At 42.7% G+C, this 19,528-nt stretch overlaps 1 protein-coding gene across 1 annotated transcript in view; it reads right to left on the reverse strand.

Annotated features, from left to right (window-relative positions):
• Positions 1-456: 456 nt before the first annotated feature.
• Positions 457-19,528, reverse strand: part of LOC130681826 (histone-lysine N-methyltransferase PRDM9-like) — a 49,043-nt gene continuing 29,971 nt past the window's right edge. Inside the window, 9 exon segments of the mRNA XM_057495403.1 lie at positions 457-621; positions 8,315-9,555; positions 11,779-11,972; positions 13,112-13,179; positions 13,580-13,851; positions 14,070-14,171; positions 14,801-14,932; positions 15,237-15,255; positions 16,268-16,317. Of these exon segments, the coding sequence (XP_057351386.1) occupies positions 457-621; positions 8,315-9,555; positions 11,779-11,972; positions 13,112-13,179; positions 13,580-13,851; positions 14,070-14,171; positions 14,801-14,932; positions 15,237-15,255; positions 16,268-16,317 (2,243 nt within the window).

The raw sequence follows: 19,528 nt of genomic DNA on the forward strand, positions 1-19,528 counted from the left end.
TTCTCCTTCCCCTATTAAATCAACCCACATCTAGGTTCTCATGACCTTCATGGGACCTTCTAGATCCTTCTTCTCAGTAGCGGACCATACTCCTTTCCATGACTGCCTTGCTTCTACCTCCTCCAAATCTGCCACAGTAAGGGTAATCGCATTTATGGGCTGCCCTAAGTGAGGAGCAAGAATCACCACTAACAGCAAAAAGGACAATGGAACTGTTTGCAACACTGTATCCCTCATCACTGCTATAAACAGCTCCACGTCTGGGTCATAATTTACTGGGTTATAAGAGGGATTTTTGTGCCTAACTCCAGTGACACCTGTTAGAGCTTTGTGTATGTCTGCCATCTAGTGGGGGACGATGGTAAGTCACCCTAATTGGCCCATAACAGTGTGAAGTGTGGCCATTGCCACCTTGAAAAGTGGATGATTCCCTGGGATCTGGCGTACATTCTGCAGTTACTGCTGCAGGGCAGAATGAATTGTCAGGGAATTCAAATTTCCCATCTCTGATCCAGACAGAATGATCCCATCCACTCCTACAACCCAAAGGCACAGGAGCCAGACTGATATGGACTCTGAAGGTTTCTGCCAAAACCCGGAGTCCAAATCTACCAACTCCACCTGTGTATAAGAGCAGAGCATAGAGTGCTCCATGACCTGTGGAGGGGACTGCTCCTCTCCCAGAGTAACCCAAAGTTTCTGTGTCTTAATTTTCATGATTACAGCTGGGCGGGATTTCAATAGATGAAATTGTTCTCCTCAGCTCCTCCACCATTTCCAGGGCCGATGGTTTTGTTCTTGGGTAGTTTTTTGATTACCAATTCAATTTTTTTGCTGGTAATTGATCTGTTCAGACTTTCTGTTTCTTCCTTGGTCAGCCTTGGAAGGTTGTATTTTTCTAGGAAGTTGTTCATTTCTTTTAGGTTATCCAGCTTGTTAGCATGTAGATTTTCATAGTATTCTCTAATAATTCTTTGTATTTCTGTGGGGTCCATCATGATTTTTCCTTTCTCATTTCTGATTCTCTTTATGTGTGTAGACTCTCTTTTTTTCTTGATAAGTCTGGCTAGGGGATTATCTATTTTGTTTATTTTCTTGAAGAACCAGCTTCTGCTTTCATTGATTCTTTCTATTGTTTTCTGAGCTCAATTTTATTTATTTATGTTGTAATCTTTATTATGTCCCTCCTTCTACTGACTTTGGGCTTCATTTGTTCATCCTTTTCTAGTTTCATTAATTGTTAGTTTAGACTGTTCATATGGGATTGTTCTTTCCTGAGGTAGGCCTTTATTGCAATATATTTCCCTTAGCACTGCCTTCGCTGCATCCCACAGGTTTTGTGATGTTGAATTATTGTTGTCATCTGTCTCCATATATTGCTTGATCTCTGTTTTTACTTGGTCATTGATCCATTGATTATTTAGGAGCACGTTATTAAGCCTCCATGTGTTTGTGGGATTTTTCATTTTCTTTGTGTAATTTATTTCTAGTTTCATACCTTTGTGATATGAGAAGCTGGTTGGTACAGTTTCAATCTTTCTGAATTTACTGAGGTTCTTTTTGTTGCCTAGTATATGATCTGCTCTTGAGAATGTTCCATGTGCACCTGAGAAGAATGTGTATCCTGCTGCTTTTGACTGTAGAGTTCTGTAAATGTCTGTTAGGTCTGTCTGTTCTAGTGTGTTGTTGACTGCCTCTGTCTTTTTACTTATTTTCTGTCTGGTTGATCTGTCCTTTGGAGTGAGTGGTGTGTTGGAGTCTCCTAAAATGAATGCACTGCATTCTATTTCCCCCTTTAATTCTGTTAGTATTTGTTTCACATATGTAGGTGCTCCTGTGTTGGGTGCATAGATATTTATAATAGTTATACCCTCTTGTTGGACTGACCCTTTTATCATTATGTAATGTCCTTCTTTGTGTCTTGTATCTTTCTTTGTTTTGAAGTCTATTTTGTGTGATACAAGTACTGCAACTCCTGCTTTTTTATCCCTATTAGTTGCATGAAATATCTTTTTCCATCCCTTTACTGTCAGTCTGTGTATGTCTTTGGGTTTGAAGTGAGTCTCTTGTAGGCAGCATATAGATGGGTCTTGTCTTTTTATCCATTCAGTAACTCTATGTCTTTTGATTGGTGCATTCAGACCATTTACATTTAGGGTGATTATCGATAGGTATGTACTTATTGCCATTGCAGGCTTTAGATTCATGGTTACCAAAGGTTCAAGGGTAATTCCCTTACTATCTCACAGTCTAATTTAACTCACTTTGTATGTTATTACAAACACAACCTAAAGGTTCTTTTTTTTCCCTCCTTTTTATTCCTCCTCCATTCTTTGTCTGTTATGAATCATAATCTGTACTCTTTGTCTATCCCTTGGGTGACATCTATTTAGCCTTAGGAATACTTCCATCTATAGGACTCCCTCTAAAATGCCCTGTAGAGGTGGTTTGTGGGAGGTAAATTCTCTCAGCTTTTGCTTATCTGAAAATTGTTTGATCTCTCCTTCAAATTTAAATGATAACCTTGCTGGGTAGAACATTCTTGGTTCAAAGCCCTTCTGCTTCATTGAATTAAATATATCATGCCACTCCCTTCTGGCTTATAAGGTTTCTGTTGAGAAATATGATGATAGCTTGATGGGTTTTCGTTTGTATGTGATCTTTTTTCTCTCTATGGCTCCTTTTAAAAGTCTATCCTTACCCTTGATCTTTTCCATTTTAATTATTATATGTCTTGATGTTGTCTTCCTTGTGTTGTGAGATCTGTGCACCTCCATGGCTTGAGAGACTATCTCCTTCCCCAGATTGGGGAAGTTTTCAGCAATTACCTCCTTAATGACACTTTCTATCCCTTTTCCTCTCTCTTCTTCTGGTACCCCTTATAATGTGAATATTGTTCCATTTGGATTGGTTACACAGTTCTCTCAATATTATTTCATTCTTAGAGATTTTTTTTCTCTCTGTGCCTCAGCTTCTTTGTATTCCTCTTCTCTAATTTCTATTTCATTTACCATCTCTTATACTACATCTAATCTGCTTTAAAATCCCTCCATTGTATGTTTCATTTCAGATATGGAATTTCTTAATGATTCAATGTCTGACTTAAATTTGTTCCTGAGTTCTTGAATATTTTTCTGTACCTCCATAAGCATGTTTATAATTTTTATTTTGAACTCTTTTTCAGGAAGATAGGTGAGTTCAGTTCATTTGGCCTTTTTTCTGGGGTTTGTGAGATTTTGGTCTGAACCATGTTCTTTTGATGTTTCCTATTTCTGTGTGGTGCCCACTAGTACCCAAAAGCTCCAGTCTCTGGAGCTGTTCAGCCCCTAGAATGAGGTTCGTGTTCTTAGGGGAGTGGAGCTGGTACCTGGGGAAGGAAAGGTCTGTTTCCTGATTCCCGTCTGTGGTGCCTGTCTCCGGTGTCAGAGCCACTGGGCCGAGCACACAGGTGTAAGCCTCTGTGCTTTGCATCTCTAGCTGTTGTGGGCATGGCCTCCCTCTGGCTGGCCTGACACCAGCGCAGTGATTGCCAGTTTGGGAGCCGGTGCCAGCAGGCTAGGAGGGAGGTGCAGCAGGCTGCATGTCACAGTGGGGGGCCTCAGAGCTGAGCAGGCAGCTAGGGGGATGGGGCGCCTGAAGCTCCTTAAAGTTCCCAACCAGCTGGGCCGATCACACCCAGACAACCTTGTCCAGCTCTCCCCTCCCCCGCGCCACAATCTCTGTGCAAACCCCGCCCCTTCAGCAGCCCTCTCGCTGCTAGAAGCCTCTCAGACTGCCAGCCTTTCCCTTGTCCCAGAGTGGTCGGATGTGTTCTCCCTCACTTCATATCATGAGAATCTTCTGGGCCCTGAACACATTGTGTATTTAAATTTCTACCAAAACTAGGCCAGGTTCTGGTTTGCAAACTCTTTTTGTAAATATCCTTCCTGTCTAGTAAGAGGCAGTTGGTTCAACCAGAGCCCAACCCACGATGTGAGTGAAGGGAAGGAGTTCAGGTTCCTTTAGAAAGCAAAAGAGGCCAGTGAGGAAGGAAGATTGGGGCTCTACAGTGTTTGTAAAAGAAAAGAGTGCCAGTGTGTCTGTGTGAGTGCACATTTGTCCATGTGTGATGGACAGAAAGTTCTAATTTGCTGTGCTGTGTTCCCTCCAGATTATGACATGGGTGGTTTTTATTTTCTAAACTTTAAAACAAACAAACAAACAACTGCATATAAGAAAAAGAACAATAAAGTTGTTGCCATTAAGTGTGAGAACTTGAAAAATACCTTAAAGTGCGTATTTTTTAGTATTGCAGGAGTTTTCTCTTGGTGATGTGATTAACAACCTGTTACTTTGAAAAAAGCTGTTTTTAAAACACTTTCTTCTGTAAGTTTCAAGAAACTTGATCTGTGAAGACAACAACTCTGGGCAATACCCTTCCCCAAGGGAGACTGGTTCATGTAATGGGGTCATAGGCCAGACTGATAGGACTGGGACCTGACCTGGGGCCAGGCAGCGCAGAGTCCAGGGGTCAAAGAGAAGTTTACCAAATTTCAGACAAATGACTCTCATGTGCTCTTGGCCCTCTGTGAGGCTTGCCCGGACCCCAGCTGTGTCGGGTACTCTCCTGTTCTGGACTCTTGGCTGACTGTCCTGGTGAGTGACCCCCTCACCTGCCAGCTATGGTGCCCAAGCAAGCCAACAGCATCCTTACCTGGCAGCAGACAAGCAGAGCGAAAGCAGGTGAGGCTGACTTTAGCTGTGGTCAGAGTTCAGTATGTGATGCAGAAGGCTGGCCATGTGTCCCATCATTTCAGCTGGTGGTGTGTTTGCCCAAGGACTATCGACCTGCCCCGATGAGGGCAATCACAGTGTCAGGTGGAGGTGCTGGAAGCCAGTAGGTCTTGGAGGCTTGCCAGGTGTTACAGGCACTGGATGGTGGCCTTGGCGAAGGGCTTCTCAGCAGTTTGCCAGGAGATGGAGACTTGGAATCCAGTGGATATTAGGAAGTACTAACACCTTTGAGCCTCTTCTGCAAACAAGGATTCTGGCTGCCAGCAGCTGACAGTTGGGTGGAGAGGTGTATGAACTCCCAGACCCATACTTCATAGATTTGAGTTAAATCTATACGTCAGTTTGGGGAGTTGAGCCTTCCTGTCCTGAACATTTGTCTTCCCATATTTAGCTCTTCAAGTTCTTTCATTGGTGTTTTATAGTTTTCAGCTTACAGATCCTGTTCATGTTCTGTTAAATTTATTCCTAACTATTTCAATATTTTTGGAGCTATTGGAAACGGTATTGCTGGTATGTAGACATAAAATTATTTTAAGAGCTTTTTCTTGATGTCCTGTGACCTTAATTAACTCAGTTCTAAGAGAAGTGTTTTGGGCTACTTCTTTTGGTTTTAATCATGTCATCTGCAAGTAGAGACGTTTTTATTTCTTCTTTTCCCATCTGTATGCCTTTTATCTCTTATTCTTGCCTTATTATACTGCCTAGGAATTCTAGTATAATTCAAATAACAGTGGTGAGAGAGGTTTCCTTCCCTTGTTCCTGATCTTCAGGGGAAAGCTTTCAGTCTTTTATCGTTAAGTATAATATCACATTTCAGCTTTTTTTATGTGACCTTTGTGAGGTCAAGGAAGTTCCTTTCCGTCTTTGTTCACTGACAATTTTTTGAAACTCTTGAATGGATGACATGTTTTCAAATGCTAATTCTGCATCAGTTGGTATGATTGTATAGTTGTTCTTCTTTATTAATATAGTGCATTACACTGATTGATTTTTTTCAAATATTGAAGCAATTTGTCTTTTCAGGATAAGCCCCACCTGATTGTAGTATATAATGTAATAAATACTTCTGAGCTCAGTATGCTAAGATTTTTTTTTGATTTTTGTATCAATGTTTATGAGAGTTATTAACCCATAGTTTTCTTTTCTTTCTGGCTTTGGCATCAGGGTAATGCTGGTTTTGTAAAAATGAGCTGGGAAGGGTACCCTCCTCTTCTCTTTTCAGGAAGAGTTTGTGTAGAATTGGTATCATTTCATCTTTAAATGTTTAATAGAATTTAGGCTGAGCAAAAAATTTTGAGAGGCTTTTAATTATGAATTCATTTCTTTATAATTAATGGATTCTTCAGGTTATCTATTTTCTCTTTGATGAGTTAGTTTTCTCTCAAGGAATTTGTCCTTTTTACCTGGGTTGTCATATTTATGTGTGTTGAGTTGTTCATAGTATTTCCTTACTATGTTTTTAATATCGAACAGAGTCTGTATTGAGATCTTCTCATTCATTCCTGATCCTGATTATTTGTATCTTCTTTGTTAATATTTATAAATTTTACTGATATCAGATAACCAGTTTATTTCATTGATTTTTCTCTATTAGTTTTCTGTTTTTAATTTTGTCCATTTCTGTGCTTAGCTTTTTTTTTCCCCCTTCCTTCTGTTTGATTTGGGTTTATTTTTGGTCCTTTAAAAAAGTTTTTTAAAGATCAGTGATTTGATACCTTTTCTTTTTCTTAACCTAAGCATTTAATGCTGTAAATTTCCCTAAGTTTCACTTTAATTGAATCATACCAATTTAGATATGTTGTTCTAATTTTTATTCAGTTCAAAATATTTCTGAACTTCCTCTTGGCCATTTATTGTTCAGAAGTATGTTATTTACAAATATTTGAAGGTTTTCTTTTTAATTTTCTTTGATTTAACCCTAAGTCAATTGCATTCTGATCAGAAAGCATAATTTGATAATTATGACTTCAATTCTTTCACATGACTTTTAGGTTGGTATGATGATCCAGGTGGTTGTGGGTCTTTGTAAATGTTCAATGCACATTTAAAATAATATGAACCCCCAGTTGCTTTGCACAGGGCGAGATGGTGAGAGCAAGGCTGAAGCCAAATGCCTTCCTATGACCTAGGGAGTCGTACACCACTTTCACAACACCTGTCAGTCCTGTCCCATGAAGGAGGACGCCGTACCAGAGTGTGGGTAACAGGAGGTGGATTTGTTGGCCACCTTGGAGGCTGGTGGTCAGCCTAGGAATGAGGGCTATTACTGAAGGGGAGGAAGAGGAAACAGACCTCTCTCTACTCCTCCTCTAGAATCCATTTGGATCATCAAGGCGTGGGCAGGGGCTGGCTTCACATGTAACTGACAGCTCTGCCTGCCTATGTGGAGGGAGATTCTGAGGCTTCCAGGCTCAGTGGGGAGGACAGATGCATCCCTGTCTTCTCTCCTCCTTCTCAGGGTAGCTGAGAATTCTGAGAAGTCAGTCTGTGCAGAGGGGGCAGTGGTGTCTGTGTAGTCTCTGAATGTGGCTCCCCAGCCCCTACGGTGTCTGTCTTCCCTTGCCCAGCACTAAAGACCTGGAAGGCATAGGCATTGAAAGCAGTGCAGTTGGAGACTGACAGTGAGGAAGGGGCTTGCATTCTCAGCCACCCTCTGTGCCATGTTCTCAGTTCATAGATTAGGAAACAGGCACACAGAGAGTGAATGTGTAGCCGTAGGCCACATAGCTGGTGAGGGCAGAGCTCAATATAGTCTTATCAGAGCGTAAACCCAATGTAGTCTGATACGGAGTCCATGTGCTATGCACCATGAGATGCTGATGCTGAGCGGGCAGCAAGGAGAGAGAGAGGAAGACCAGGTGACCCAGACTGAACCAGGCACATGTGCGTGCACACACCCCTTTCTGGCTTTCATCTGTGAGGCTACAGTGGTCCGAGGAAACTAGGAGTGGATCCAGGAGAAGGGAAGGGAGGAGGGTGGCAGTGGAGGGAAGGGGTCTATAGAAGGAAACACCACATTTTCCAGGATACCAGGGGATTCCCTTTCCTTATGAGTCTGTCTCAAATCTTAGACTTCTCTCCCTGGGCCCACTAAATCAATTCTCCAAGACCTACCCCGATTGACTGCAGACGTATGTCTTTCCAAGGCCTGAGTGCCTGGGAGACCTGGGCTGAGAGTCTGTGTTCTCTGTGGTCCTCTCAGATCCTGCTTTCAGTGATAAGGGGGGAAGGAAGCATGTGGTCTGCACTTCAGATTTGCTTGGAGACAAAATTTATTGGAACAGGAAGCCAAAAAGCCATGTAGGGGGTTGGTGTTAACATCCCCAAAGCACTTGAGGAAATTCTCCCCCACTTGTATACTTCATTTCTTGTACTGAAAGTGAGATTTCTGCAACCACTTATTTTTGCACTTGTAATTGGAGTGTAAGGGGTCAGGAGGCTTCCTTTGAAGATTGCTCACAGCATGCGTATGGAGTATGTATGGTTACATTTGTTCTCCTGTGGTTGTTAGGATGCTATTTATTGGCAATGGCTCACTCACCATAACTGAAACACGGGGCTTCTACCCCGTGTGTGTCCTCCCGTGTCGGGTGAGGTGTGCCTTCGGCGTGAAGCCCCGACCACACTCCCTGCAAACATAGGGCTTTTCCCCGGTGTGTGTCCTCTGGTGTGGGATGAGAGATGACTTCTGTGTAAAGCCCCGCCCACACTGCCTGCAAACATAGGGCTTCTCCCCGGTGTGTATTCTCTCGTGTCGGATGAGGTGTGCACTCTGCGTGAAGCCCTGTCCACACTCCCTACAAACATAGGGCTTCTCCCTGGTGTGTATCCTCTCATGTTGGACGAGGCCTGACCTCTCCGTGAAGCCCCGCCCACACTCCCTGCAAACACAGGGCTTCTCCCCAGTGTGTATCCTCTCATGTCGGATGAGGTGTGCTTTCTGCGTGAAGCCCCGCCCACACTGCCTGCAAACATAGGGCTTTTCTCCGGTGTGTGTCCTCTGGTGTGAGATGAGAGATGACTTCCGTATAAAGCCCCACCCACACTGCCTGCAAACATAGGGCTTCTCCCCGGTGTGTGTCCTCTCGTGTCGGATGAGGTGTGCACTCTGCGTGAAGCCCCGTCCACACTCCCTGCAAACATAGGGCTTCTCCCCGGTGTGTGTCCTCTGGTGTGGGATGAGGTGTGATCTCTGCGTGAAGCCCCGCCCACACTCCCCACAAACATAGGGCTTCTCCCCTGTGTGTATCCTCTCGTGTCGGATGAGGTGTGCTGTCTGCATGAAGCCCTGTCCACACTCCCTGCAAACATAGGGCTTCTCCCCGGTGTGTGTCCTCTGGTGTGGGATGAGATTTGACCTATCAGTGCAGCCTTGACCCCACCCTCTGTTCTTGACTCTTCCAGTTGACATACCTTCCCCCACAAATGATTTGTCTGTGTCTTCTGGATTCACTTTCTGGCCTGTGCTGGCCTCCATCATTCTTTTATGTGTCCTGGAGCCCCCCATTTGTCCTTTGAGTGGGTTGGAAAAGGTCCCCGAAATCCTCTTCTGCCTTAAACTTTGAAGCAAAGTTTTGGACCTTTCTTTGACCTCTTGACCTTCAGCTTTGTCACTCCAGCTGTGTTGGCCTGGACAGGGATCCTCTGGTTGGAGATGTTTTCCTGGAGGTGTTTGTGGGGGGACCTGAGAGGGGTGATTGCACTCCACATGCTGGCTGAGGGATTTCTGACTGGAGAAGGCCAGAGAGCAGGACGCACATGGATGGATCTCTGGCTTTGGTTCTGCTGAAAGAAGAAGTTTCTGGTCGGGTAGATGTTGACAAAGCTGTCTGGTGGGATGCTTTGTCTTCTGGTGGGCCTGCCCCACTAATCATTTTTATTGTGCTAACAGCACAAGCTGTGTGTGGCATCTGATAGGAATGGCATAAAACTAAATGTGACTTATTCCCAGAGGAATTAACGTTTCAACAAAAGGGTATTGACAAGCAGCCTATGTGTCAGAACATGTACCAGGGAGTCACTCCAGCTGGGAGGGGGAGGGGGATTGAGAAAGTGTGGGCTGTGCATCACTTCAGGAAAATGCAGAAAAAGTTTTGAACCAGCCAATAAAATAAAGACAAATGTAAAGAAAGCTTAATATTGATATAACTTGCTTAGGCAACATCAGGGAGAGATTAGCCAATGAGGAACCAGGGGAGGGACTCATGTGCTAAAGAATAAGTTGCTTTTTGTAAGGGCCCTGAGTGGGCCTGCTCCCCAGACACCTGATCTTGCAAGGCCGCCATTTAAGCCTCGCTCCGTCGTTCTTTTGTCTCTGTGTCGGCTTACTGAGTTCGGACCAGTGAGAGTATTTCTCACACATCTACACTCCATTTTTATTCACTGCGTCTTCCTCAGAAATCCCCCAAACCCACATCCAGGGCATTTTATATGTATCGCTCAGTCCAGGAACTTCCAAGTGTCTTCAGAGGCAGCTTCCGCCTCCCACAGATGGACCTGCAGTGGCCTTTTCCTACATCCTAGTATTGTCTACGTCATATCTGCCTGCGACAGTGTCTGCAGCTATCTTATTCTTTGGAGAGGTAACAATGCTCCTGATGACTCAGGTGTAATCGTTCTTAGGTATTTCCTCTGAGGGGAATGGGATCCGCTAAGTTAGGAGCCACTCAGCCTGGAGATGTAGAAATGTGGAAGGCCGGCTAGCATAGTGCTTAGAGAGCATGTGTGGGTAAATCTGAATTTGATCATCCACATTCAGAAAGACATATTTAATTGAGGACCCCTATGCTTCTGGATACCCATCAGGAGGTGGGATTCGGATTGGACAAGGGCGAGAGGTCCAGGCCCCACTGACTGAAGGGCTTGGGCTCCTGCTGCCCCAACTAGACTGCGAACTGATTCTTTGTCAGTTTTCTACAAATCACAAAATGAAAGTATGTCCTTCTTCAAGAGTCACACCACCTATTCATACTTGACTTATTTCATTCAGCCTTAGCATTTTAATTGCAATAACAAGTCCTGTTTCAAAATATATCCCAAATCATACTTCTTATGGCCCCAACTCCCATCTCTCCAATCAACCCACCATCCTCTTTCTGCAGTCTATTTTCCAGAAATTAATGAAAGCATTATCTCAGAGCAGAGCACATGTGACTCTCCAGTTGAAAACTGCACACTGGCTCCATCTCACTCAGGAAAATCCCATGTCTTTATAGGTCATAGGCTTCGGGCTACCATGTATGTATCCAACCTGTGTTCTTGCCCTCTAGGCCTCCTTCCCCTGGTTGGTCTCTCAGCCAGTCCTTGTCACCCCACCTCTCCTGCCTTGGATGGTGCACTAGCTGGTGCCTCTGCCTGGACTTCTTTGCCCACAGGTACTTGCATGTCTCAAATGTTATCTCCTGAGAGAGCCCTTCCCTGACCTCTCTGCCACACCTCATCGCCCCCCTCATGGTTCCTAGACACCTTCCCTAGATTAGTCCCCCTCAAAGCACTCATTGCTATTTGATGCTATGCACATACACCCACCCTTGTTCACCCATCAGCTGCTCGAGGGCTGATTCTGACTGCCGCTGTTGGGCACAGAGCAGGAACTCACACGAGAACTGACTGAATTGTGAATGAGTGCACATCAACATACACATCATTCAGAAATATGGAACAAATTAAGAAGAAACAGCTAAAAGGGCCAGAAGAAACTGTGTTGCAGACAGAGCTGGTAGGTGCTTGAAAACTTTTTTTTTTTTTGCCCCTAAGTCTTCTAGTACTCTGTGTATGCTGTGATATATTTTATGCACAAAGTATTACAAAAATCAGAGCAAAAATTTTAAAAGTAAAAACTGTTTCTAAGTGTCAAAGGCATATGAAATGAGTCCTTAATTTCTGAAGCATTTGAATTGCAATTTTACTGACTTTATTCTGGATTTTACTCCTCTTAAGAGTTGGACTATGAAATTCCAAAGAATACTTTCATTTCTTTCCATTTTAAAGAAGAGTGGTGCTCACCTCTCTCTGCTGTGAGCTCTCCCTTCCACTTGCTTTCCTGCTTGATGCCCAGCTCCTCGCCATACTCATCTCCATACCAGACCAGCAGTTCACAGCCCGGCCTGACGACCTGGCACGTTCTGTAGAAGATCTGACTGTGATACTGAAAGGCCACCAGGTTCTGCTCCTCGTCGTCCCTGGCGCAGTTTACGTACCTGGGATTACAGCAGGCAAAAGGGAAGAAACCACTGGCAGTGAGTTCCCGCCGCTTACCGTATCCACGCCCCGCCCCATGCCCGGTGTTTATGGCTGGCTCTGGCGCTGCCCCCTCCCCTCACTGCTCCTGGGGAAGCTTCTGTACGTACCTCAGTCTCTTTCACAATATCATGTGAATTCTTATTGTCAAGTCTTTCTTACTGTGCTCATCCTGCCTAGAATGCTTTCCTCCCTTGCCTAATAGTGTTTTCCAAAGCCTGATTTCAGACTTAGCCTCCAACTCAGTTTGCCATAAAATCCACTGATGTTTAGCTTCTCTAAGTTAAGTCTGTTTTGTAACACAGCACTTTGGGCTTGATTATGGACTCTGCTTCTAGATTAGCACGTATCAGCCTAACTCATATCCTGTTTTGAGATGCCTTTGTCCAAACTCTCCACCCTTTATTTAAGGTACCATTTACTTGCTTCCCCCGGGTTTCTATAGAAAATGGAAGTCCTTTTACCTTAGCATAATCACTCACATTCTGTGTCCCCCTGGTAAGGGAAGGGACTGGGTCATGAAGCCCAGAGGCCCGCAGCCATACTACAGCTTATTTGTACGCAGGCTTCAGAACCCAGTTCTAATTAGAAGTGAATCTAAGAAGATTTGCTGCTCTCACAGGTTAAAGATTTGCTGTCCTCCCTTGTTTTAATTCATCTTGGCACTGTGTACTTCTTGAAAAAATAGGAAAATTATAGTTAAATCTTGAAATCAATTTTTTAATGGTTTTGCAATATGTCCTCCGTAAGGACATAGATTATAATGTGCTTAGTTAAAGAACTCCCTTATCTGAACTGGAACATAGTAAATGCCTAATAAATGTTGATTAGATAAGTTAAAGTGTGTGAATCTAGGCTCCTCAAGGTTTCTTCCAGGGCTGAAATTTTGTCTAGCATAGAGATTTATATTTTGGGACACATAATATCTTTTTATTTCTTGTTTTTTTTCTAAATAGCTCTTGAAATAAAACACTGTATGGAGTAAACAGAGAAACAGAGGCTTGAGGGAGACAACTGAGGGAGGCATGATGAGAAGGGAAGGAGTGTGGGCTTGTGAGAGTCAGATGTCCTCTCCAAAACTCAGAAAACCTGGCCTTACCTCATCCAATTGGCGCAAGATTTGTCCTTTCCATCCACGTAAAAATAGGAGTTTCTCCCTGTGGTGATCTGAATTTCAGAAAGAGAAGTTAAAGGATTTTTTGCTGGGGGAGGTAACAGAAGAAGTGTTACACCGTATTGTTATCAATGTGCTTTCATCCTGCATGGATTCAGTCACCAACTGAATGTGAAATGCTCCTCAGCCAGCGTCTACGTATCTAAGTCAATTTGCCCACTCAGAGCAAGGGCCCTGCAAGGGAGGAGCCACTTGTCTATGTCTGTACTTCCGTGCTCCCACCTACTCTCTGATCTTTACCTGGGAGCTCCATGCTGATGCAAAGTCCACCCAGTATGCAGAGCTGACCATGTTATCTCCATCCATGTTCTGGTATGTAGAAGGTCAGGTCCCATCAATCCACAGGAGGGATGTGGGAAGCCAGAGAACAGGGGAAGACATAGATGTTCTAACCTGCCAGGAATATCCGCTGTTGGCTGCCTCTTCATCTCCTGTGATGTGGCCCTCATAGGGGCCAAAGTGCAGATCCAACGGCAGATAAGATGTTTCATTCCACACTCCAAGCCCAGAATCAGGGATGCTTGATGGTCTGATTTTCAGCCCAGGGGGCAGAGTGAGGGCTGAGCGGTTGGGATGTCCCTTGTCCACTGCAGTGTCCTTTATAAACACAGCGGGCCCATGAGCAGCACAACTGTCAATGAAGACGTTCTGACACTTCTCACAATCTGGAGGTGAGAGCAACAGGGGTCAGGGAAAGCAAAGTGCACGTTCTTGGATGTAAAGAGCTCCAGAAAGAGTGCAGGCACTCACACCATTTAGCTTCAGTCCTGCATTCCAAGTCATTAGAGGAAGGGAATAATGTGGGGACTGAAAACGACAACATGAAATTATTGTACCAAGACACAACAGCGTTCTCTGTGAGTGGGCCAAAAGGGTCACTTACAGAGGTAGTCGTCATCCTGGGGCTCGCTGACCTCTTGGTACACACAGCCCTTTCTTTCTCGTAGGTTATACGTCTTTCCTTCAGTCTCCTCTCCCCCAAGTTCTAAGTTGGAGAAGGGTAGGTAAGTGAGGTTGGTGAGGTCTGGAATGTTAGTCCCTGTTTGGTCAGACAGTGAAATCTCATCCCATCAAATGACCCCCTGTCCTTCTACACACACTGGTTTTCACCCCATTAACCACTGGTGCAGAGACACTACCATTCAACACTGACCATGGATGCTCAATTGAATTTCAGTTATTCTCATTATCAGGTTAAATTTCCCAAAGTTTGTACTTCGAAAATGGTTCATTCACACATTTATTCATTCAGAGAATATTTGTTGAGGGCATGTAACATGGTAGGCATTAAACAAAGGTCTGGGCATATAATACCAAGAAAGTATGGTCTGTTATCACAGATGGATTTATTGGACAACTTGCACAGGCCAATTCTTTTATTTTTAAATTAATGTTTTCAAACAATACATGAGCTATGCATCCTTATCTTCACTTTACAAATGAACATTCAGGAACTCAGAGAATTTATAAGATTTCCCAAGGCCCTAGTGGTAACTTCAGGCCTCAGGTTAGTCCGGCTTAAACCCGGGCCTATCCAAAGGGCAAACCACATGCTTTCACCATATTCATCAGCCTTTCTAAAGGACTGAGAGCAACTAAAGTTTTTCCTCTTACCCATTTTTTGTCTAGAGTAATGTCCAGAGGTACTTGCTTTTCCAGGAGGGGAAACTGGCTTCTGGGCCTGCTTGGAAGAGGAAATGTAGAAATGTACAGAGGGTATCAAATACATCTGGAAAATGAGGTGACCTAACAGTGAGATTGGGAAGAGAACCTTTATCTAGACAATAAAGGAAAGATGGCAAAGGTTGCAGACTGCCAGATCCTCAAAAGAGTGTCTGGAATTGGATTAGCTGGTTCCTGTCAATTCTGTCTGAATAAGGTTGTAACGCCAGCTGGTTTTCCTCCGTTTCCTGACCCATAAACTGGCATATATGTGAATTCTTAATGTTATAATGAACATGAAATGTCATACTGTTTTGTGACCAAATTATTTTGTGAGCTAATACAGCATGAATGTGAGATTAGCCTTACTATCAACTTACCTCCTCACTTGCCTCCTTATTTGAAGTCTATCTTATAGATACTATCTTCAGCATTCCCTGACCCTCTTACATCTAGTTTAATTTGTTTGATCTAGTTTAATGTGAATTACTCAGAAAATATACAGGGCCTTGAGCTGGGCCTGGGACTTCTGAGAAGAGTCAGGTATGAACAAGGTTCTCAAAGAGCTCCCATTTCAGAGGCAGGCTACACAGATGATTACAAATAAATGTGATGGCCTAAGTAAGGCTCGGAGGAAAGACTCACTTCCTCCTATAAGAATGAGCATTTGAAAGCAGTGCCAGATGGATGTGTTTTGGCTGAATAGTGTGTAGCCTATATGAAGTCCTTCAGCTATTTTCTTATTTGTTGTTCCTCAACCATCAAACCTGGAGTTCCTCTGGGCTGGGAGATGCCTCTTTTGATTAGAGTTGGGGGCTGTGAGGGTGGGGATCCTATCTCCTTCATATGGGACTATTCACTGTCAGTACTGACCATTTGTAAGCTTCCCTTAGTCAGAGGGTCTTAGCACATCTCCCACTTTAGCATAGCGGACAGGAGCTTAAGTTGTTATCACCAGTAAGATGAGTGAAGTTATGAATAAAGACAGTGTGAGTTTTAGACAACTATGAAAGTTTTAATGGGCTTGTAAGTGGTTTAGAGAAGGAGCTTTGGGTCAGATTGCACTACCACTGAAACTGTGATCCAAGGCATGTAATCAAACATTTCTTTACCTCAGTTTCCTCACCTATCAATGGTGATGGTTATAGTACCTACCTCATAGGGTTCCTGCAAGGTTGAAGTCAGGTTACTCATGTAAAATGCTTAAAATAAAGCCTGAAGTATTGTGAAAATAGAAACACGTGGTAGCTGCTTTGTTGCTGTTCTTACTTGCTATTAAAATGATAGCAGACATTGTGCAGAAGGGATCGGGAAAGGAAGGCAGCAGTTTCTAGCACACTCAGTGCCTTCTCCTCCTCTTACCTGTGTTTGGGTCCATGAGAAAGATTTTCTTGTCAACAGGATTTAGGAAATACTCACCTTCTGGTGTTTACTCCGTTTCACTCTGAAGGCCACCCAAGAAGGTTTGCCTAAAGGTGAAGAAAAATCAATGTTTCAGTTGGTAAATAATTCCAAACTCTGGAAATTCGCATTAGGGACATGGCAGTCTGAACTAGAGTGATGAGTACAAGGAGTATTGAAGGGCGATAGGAAAATGGTTTCTGAAGTAGCATCGAGGCTTTCTATTTGGGTCATCAACTAATTTTTTTAAAATGTTTAAAAACTAGAGAAAATGTCGCTTATATTTCTTCTTATGTTCATAAATTATCTATTGCATTCATCGTTAAATAATAAATTGGCCTTTTTTGACAAAAATACCCAACAAACTGGGAGTAGAAGGAAATTGCCTCACTATAATAAAAGTCAAATATGAAAAGTCCACCTCCCACCTCGTATTCAACAGTGAAGAAATGAGAGCATTTCTTGTAAGATTAAGAACAAGCCAAGGATGTCCACTCTTGCCACTTCCATTCAAAATAGTACTGCAAGACCGAGCCAGGGAATCACACAAGAAAAGGAAATAAAAGGAATCCGACTTGGCAAGAAAGAAGTAAAATTATGTCTGGCTGCAGATCTCATATAGAGAAAATTGTAAAGATTCTTCCCAAAATCCTGTTAGAACTAATAAATTCAGCAAAGTTGCAGGATTCAAAATTAACACCCAAAAATGACTTGCACTTCTATGCACTAACAAGGAACAATCTAAAAAGGCAGCTAAGAAGACAATCCATTTTGAACAGCAACAAAATGAATGAAATAATTAAGAGTAAACTTAACCAAGGAAGTGAAACACTTGCACACTGAAAATCAGAGAACATTGCGGAAAGAAATTAAAGAAAACACAGTAAATGGAAAGGACACAGTCTCTTCAACAGATGGTGGAGCTGAGAGTATCTACATGCAAATGAGTGAAAGTGGGCCCTTTTTTTGACATCATATACATAAATCAGCTCAAAGTGGATTACAGACCCAAATGGAAGACCTTAAAGTATAAAACTCTTAGGAAAAAACAAGGGCAAACTTTTTGACATTGGAATGGGCAATGATTTCTGGGATATGGCATGAGAAGCACAAGAAACAAAATAAAATATAGATGAGACCACTAAAGATTTCTGTGAAACAAAAGGCAACGTGTAGAATGGGAGGAAGTATTTGTAAAACATACATCTGATAAGGGTTTAATATCCAGAATATGTAAGGAACTCCTACAATTCAGCAGTAAAAAACCAAATGACTTAATTAAAAATTGGGTGCTATGGAATGAATTGTGTCCCTGCAAAACTCCTATGTTGAAACTCTAACCCCCAATGTGATGGTATTTGGAGATGGAGCTTTTCGGACTTAACTAGGGGTGGATGAGGTCATGAGATGGGGCCCTCATGATAGGATTGGTCTCATCAGGAAGAAGAGAAAGATCTGTGTCTTTCTCCCTAAGAGCACACACAAAGAAGAGTACCAACACAGAGCAAGATGGAGGTTGGCTAAGAGCAAGGAAGAGAAACCATGAGAGCACCTTGGTCTTGGACTTCCAGTCTCCAAAAGTGTGAGAAAAACACATTTCTGAGGATTGTCACTCAGTCTGTGGTATTTCATTATGGCAGCCCAAGCAGACTAATACAATGGAAAAAGGACTTGAATAGATATTTATTCAAAGAAGATACATGTAAATGGCCCACAAACATATGAAAAGATGCTCGATATCAATAATCACCATGAAAATGCAAACGAAAACCACAGCAACATGTCATCTCATACCTGTTAGGATGGCCAATATGAAAATAACATATAATAACATGTGTTGACAAGGATGTTGGGAAACTGAAATGCTTACACACTGTTTGTCGAAATATAAAGGGTCACAGCCACTATGTAAAACAGTATGGAGATTCCTCAAATAATTAGAAATACAACTTCCCTATGATTTGGCAATCCAACTTCTGGGTATATATGAATAGAATTTGAAAACAGGATCTTGAATAAATATCTCTGCACTCATGGCCACTGCAGCATTATTCACAGTATCCAAGGTATGAAAGCACCCTAAATGATGGATAACTGGAAGAAGAAAATGTGCTATACACACAGACACACACACACACACACACACAGGAATATAATTCTGCCTTTAAAAAAGGAGGAAATCCTCTCATATGCTACATCATGGATGGACCTTGAGGACATTATGCTAAATGAGATAAAACAATCACAAATGACAAATACTTATATGAGATATCTAAAGTAATCAAATTCATGGAAACACAAAATGGAATGGTGGTTGCCTGGGGCTTGGGGGAGGATCCCCTGGGGAGTTGTTCACTGGCTATAGAGTTTCAGTCATAGAAGACAAAAAGTCCAAGCAATCTGTTGTACAGCAATGTGCATGTAGTGAATAATACCGGGTTGCCAAACGTAAATTCAAAATGGATCAAAGACCTGAATGTAAGTCATGAAACCATAAAACTCTTAGAAAAAAACATAGGTAAAAATCTCTTGGACATAAACATGAGCAACTTCTTCATGAACATATCTCCCCGGGCAAAGGAAACAAAAGCAAAAATGAACAAGTGGGACTAAATCAAGCTGAAAAGCTTCTGTACAGCAAAGGACACCATCAATAGAACAAAAAGATACCCTACAGTATGGGAGAATATATTCATAAATGACAGATCTGATAAAGGGTTGACATCCAAAATATATAAAGAGCTCATGCACCTCAACAAACAAAAACCAAATAATCCAATTAAAAAATGGGCAGAGGAGCTGAACAGACAGTTTTCCAAAGAAGAAATTCAGAGGGCCAACAGACACATGAAAAGATGCTCCACATCACTAGTCATCAGAGAAATGCAAATTAAAACCACAATGAGATATCACCTCACACCAGTAAGGATCGCCACCATCCAAAAGACAAACAACAACAAATGTCGGCAAGGTTGTGGAGAAAGGGGAACCCTCCTACATTGCTGGTAGGAATGTAAATTAGTTCAACCATTGTGGAAAGCAGTATGGAGGTTCCTCAAAAAGCTCAAAATAGAAATACCATTTGACCCAGGAATTCCACTTCTAGGGATTTACCCTAAGAATGAAGCAGCCCAGTTTGAAAAAGACAGATGCACCCCTATGTTTCTTGCAGCACTATTTATAATAGCCAAGAAATGGAAGCAACCTAAGTGTCCATCAGTAGATGAATGGATAAAGAAGATGTGGTACATATACACAATGGAATATTATTCAGCCATA

This window comes from Manis pentadactyla, chromosome X (assembly GCF_030020395.1).
Source record: "Manis pentadactyla isolate mManPen7 chromosome X, mManPen7.hap1, whole genome shotgun sequence".
NCBI classification, from domain to species: Eukaryota; Metazoa; Chordata; class Mammalia; order Pholidota; family Manidae; genus Manis; species Manis pentadactyla.